We start from the raw sequence: 4,522 nt of genomic DNA, 5'->3' as shown, positions 1-4,522 counted from the left end.
CTTAACCCTTTTTTAAACAATTAAAATTCAACTTTTAACCTAAACAAATGTTTCAAGACCATTCATAAGCATATAGCACGTCTTTTATGCAATGGGGCACAACTGTGACTGTGGGGGGGAAGGAAAAAAGAAAAGAGTCATCCAGATTTAGATCTTTTCACAGCATTTTTTTATTGCATGCTTTTGGACAACTATAATACCATAATGCAGGTTTACATTTTAAACAATACATTTATATATGTCTATATATATATATATATATAGCACAAATGCATTCTTGATCAGTCTGGTTTTGGGACTGAGCACAATCAGTTTGTATTGAATACTTCCTGGAACAAATAATAGCTTTCAAAAAATCCAAACAATTGCCAGGTACATTTTGAATTGCATTTGTATCACGTCAGTGCCAAAAAGTTTATACATTCACAATATTTCAAATTCAATTTTCATACACCTGATAATGACTTAGTTAAACCTGAAAGATCGGCTCACATTATTTGCGAATATTTTCGACCTGAGTCTTATTTGCAGTAGTCCAAATCATTAGACAGTTATGGCTATGATCAGAGAGCTCCCCATCTGGTATCCGTCGTCCTCTCTTTTTCACACTTCTTTCTCCAACTGCATGATGTCAAAGGTCATCAGAACAGCCATGTCACTAGACTCTCCTGACGTCGCAGCCAGTTTCAGTTGTTGGAGACCGTTTCCACTGAAAACCTCCCCCTCCCAGACTCTGCTCTTATTCAGTTTCAGATCAGTTCGCGTCTCTCCCATCACGCTCACTCTCTGGGCCCCGGGGACCCTCACCCTGAAGCGGACCCACGAGAGGGGCTCCAGCAGGCCCACGCGGGGCTCAAAGAGCACAAAGCCTTTCCTCCAGGCTGAGTAGACGCAGGGGAACGGAAGACCAGGCTGATTACAGCTGTTCCTCAGGACAAAGTCACACATGGGGCTGAAATCTCCACCAGGGGTGATCTTGGCATACAGCCCCAGCCGATACACCCCGGCATCGGGCAGGCTGACGCTCACCGTCACCTTGCTGTCTGTGTATGTGCAGAAAAGGTGGCGTGATAGCGGGACGGCTGCCGTTTTGTTCTCTTCCCTGCTGAGCACAGTGTGAAGCTCAAGGTCCCGCTGGTTGTGGAAGGTGATGTTACACTTGCCTTGCTGGGTGCTCACCAGCGCTGACGTGTGGCTGAATTTGGACAGCCCCGCCTCTGACGTGCGGGTCCCCGGCCCGCACGCCGTGCCCAGGTGGGGAGGGAAGAGCTCGTCCGGGCGGACCACGTTCCCTTTGCAGTGCAACAGGAAGTTTGCAGCATTCTGGAACTTGACTTCTGTTTTCTCATAGTCTCGCACGAACACGGACAGCCGGTAGAAGCCACGCAAGGGACACAGGACGTGGCAGGTCAGGGCGTCCGGTTGAATCTGAGAAGCCAGGCAGCGCTTGGCTACAGCAGTTTCCAGCTCTGGGTGGACCAGTTCACACAGCACCATCAGAGGCCTGGACGTCTTCAGCGCCAACTGGTAGACACTGTCTTCCACCTCAGCCGCCTTGCTGCCCTGGCTGCTGCCAGTAATGCCCAGGGACCCTGCTACAGGCTGCAGGCCCCAAGACAAGAAGGGGTTCTCTGGGATCTCCTCCCTGGCCCTGGGGATCGGACACTCCACTGTAAAGGAGCAGACCCAAATCAGAGCCGTGGTGGCTGCTTCAGGCCGGGCAAACACCTTCACATCGTACACGCCGCTTGCAGGCGGCAGGAGCTGCAGCTTCATGCTCCGATGGGAGACCGTCAGAAGGCCAAAGGAGGAGTGGCTGGACTCTTTCTGCTCCGGAGCGCCACAATGGAGAAGGTCCTGGTGCTGTGTGATCTCATAGGTAAAAGTGGTTGGCCTGGAGAAGCCGAGGGACACATTTGCCTCGCCGTCATCTGAGAAGGAAATCAGAATTTACTTTTAAGACGATTTTATTTTTTAGATTGAAAAGACAGAAATGTAAGATTGAAAGAAGCAAATACTTTCATACTCCATACCTCTTTCTTGGACAAATAACATTAACATAATCTAATTTAATCTTGTTTTTTTGGGAGTGCATCAAATTGTGTTAAAACGGGAGGATTTATATATTTGCAGGCCATGTGAAATCCCAGACCCACCTGTGACAATGTGAAACTGATGAGGCTGAATTAGCCTGAGCCCCATGGTGAAGAAGGCCGAGGTCTTGAAGACCCTCCTCTCAAACTCCCCCAGGGGGATGGGCGAGTCCAGGAGCTGCCATTTCTCCTCATCAGGGAAGTGTGAATCTATGAACTCCTCAGGGTCCGTTAGGAAATAGAAATCATCAAACCTTGGAGGCAACAGAAGGAGACAACAGACTGGTTTGAGACTCAACTTGCTGCTGGAGAAGAACGCTGCTAATTCGAAGTGTTGGACTTATTTCAAAGAAAATCTTTCTAACGCTACATTACCACTGAATGGGGAATGTGGGGGGGTAACGCTCTTCCTTTTGCAAACCTTTTGACGAAGCTTTCACGTTCCATATCTACTCGTCCTGCTCCCCAGCAGGCGTCCAATAGGAACCACTGTCCTCCCAGAAGCACAGAGTTCCACAGGTGATCCGATTTCACATGCTTGAGGCTCTGGCCCTGAAGGTACCCGATGCCTTTACTGTGGCCCGGCACTTCTTGGCACTCGATGCCGACCTCTCTGTAAACACACACCAAACAGAGCACGCTCACTGCCTTTTGTTTTATATCCCTGTGTCCGTACAGCTCAAATTCAAGGTTATTGTTTGTGCTGCTGATTGGGTCTTGAACACAATCAGTTCCTTGCACATTATTTATAATAATAATGTCTGTCTTGAACTTGGAAGGGGCCAAGGATACAGAATGCAGCACAATACTGATTGAGTGGGTGGAAGAATGGCAACAGAATGAGCGCTTACTGCTTTTAAATGAGAACTCGTTGACTTTACATTACATGACATGACATGACATTACATTACATTACATCACATTACGTTACATTACGTTACGTTACATTACATTACATTACGTTACGTTACATTACATTGCGTTACATTACATTACGTTACATTACATCACATTACGTTACATTACGTTACGTTACATTACATTACGTTACATACATGTACATACGTTACATTACATTACTTTACATTACATACGTTACATTACGTTCATGCGTTACTTACCTTACATACGTTACATTACTTGTACGTTTACATTACATCACATTACGTTTACATTACGTTACGTTCCATTACATTACGTTACATTACGTTACATACGTTACATTACGTTACTTACATTAAATTACGTACATTACGTTACATTACGTTTACGTTACGTACGTTACATTACTTACGTTACATTACATTTACATTACATTACGTTACTTTACATTACATTCCATTACATACGTTACATAACGTTACATTACGTTACGTTACGTTACGTTACATTACATTACGTTCATTACATACTTCATTACGTTAACTTACGTTACATTACACATTACATTACTTACATTACATTACGTTACATTACATTACGTTAACGTTATTACGTTACTTACATTACGTTACATTACATTACATTACATTACGTTACTTACTACTTCACATTACGTTACATTACATTACATTACGTTACATTACATTACGTTACGTTACATTACATTACATTACGTTACATTACGTTACATTACATTACATTACGTTACATTTAGCTGGTTAAGTGTCTTGCTCAGGGACACTTTGGTCGATGTAGCACAGTGGGAATTGAACCCTGGTCTCCCACACAAAAGGTATGTGTCATCAGTGTTGGGAGTAACGCATTACAAAAGTAACGCAATTACAGTAATGTATTGCTTTTTGCTTTATCGCAGTAAAAAAACACATTAGGCTACTAATTAAATTTCGGTAATATTATAGTTGTTACAATCTCAGTAACGCGAGTTACAACAATTTTAGCGTCTCAGGTTCATCTCAGTAAGCTAGCGAGAGTACACAACAGGCAACTTCCGTGTAGGTTGCTTCAAAATAAAAGCACTTCCGGTGACGGTTCGCAGTAAAACTGTAAAATAATTCCTGTTAAACAAATAACGGTATGTACCTTTTCACATATCGGCTGCAAATCAAGAACTGTAAATAATGTAAATAGTGAGTTTTAATCACACTATAATTGAGCATTTCCTTTAGACAACTTTAGTTTTAAACTAAACAACATGAATTACTTATTCAAGTGCTTTACTAACATTTACAACAATGTGTACTTCAATACAACTGTAAGGTACTTTTAATTGAGTATTTTCATTTATTCCTACCTTGCCTATTGTACATTTTAATTATATATTTGTATAGCGTAACTTTGCATATTCATATACATTTTACAAAATGTTAGGAATAATTAATGTATTAAAGTGGATAAAGAGTAATATATTCCTTTTATTGATCCGGTAGTAAAATTCACACGCTAGCTGCCAAGTCAAACTTCTGCTG

The 4,522-nt window shown here is 42.6% G+C and overlaps 1 protein-coding gene across 2 annotated transcripts in view; it reads right to left on the bottom strand.

The window, feature by feature from the left end:
• Positions 1 to 599: 599 nt before the first annotated feature.
• ky (kyphoscoliosis peptidase) overlaps positions 600 to 4,522 on the bottom strand; it is a 12,285-nt gene continuing 8,362 nt past the window's right edge. For both annotated transcript variants that reach the window (XM_032511956.1, XM_032511957.1), the window contains exons 5-7: positions 2,515 to 2,706; positions 2,157 to 2,347; positions 600 to 1,931 (exon numbers count right to left, since the gene is read on the bottom strand). In XM_032511956.1, the coding sequence (XP_032367847.1) occupies positions 604 to 1,931; positions 2,157 to 2,347; positions 2,515 to 2,706 (1,711 nt within the window). In that variant the 3' untranslated portion in view covers positions 600 to 603. The remainder of the gene's footprint in view (positions 1,932 to 2,156; positions 2,348 to 2,514; positions 2,707 to 4,522) is intronic.

This window comes from Etheostoma spectabile, unplaced genomic scaffold (assembly GCF_008692095.1).
Source record: "Etheostoma spectabile isolate EspeVRDwgs_2016 unplaced genomic scaffold, UIUC_Espe_1.0 scaffold58, whole genome shotgun sequence".
Classification (NCBI taxonomy): domain Eukaryota; kingdom Metazoa; phylum Chordata; class Actinopteri; order Perciformes; family Percidae; genus Etheostoma; species Etheostoma spectabile.
This window is presented reverse-complemented; position numbering and strand designations above follow the sequence as displayed.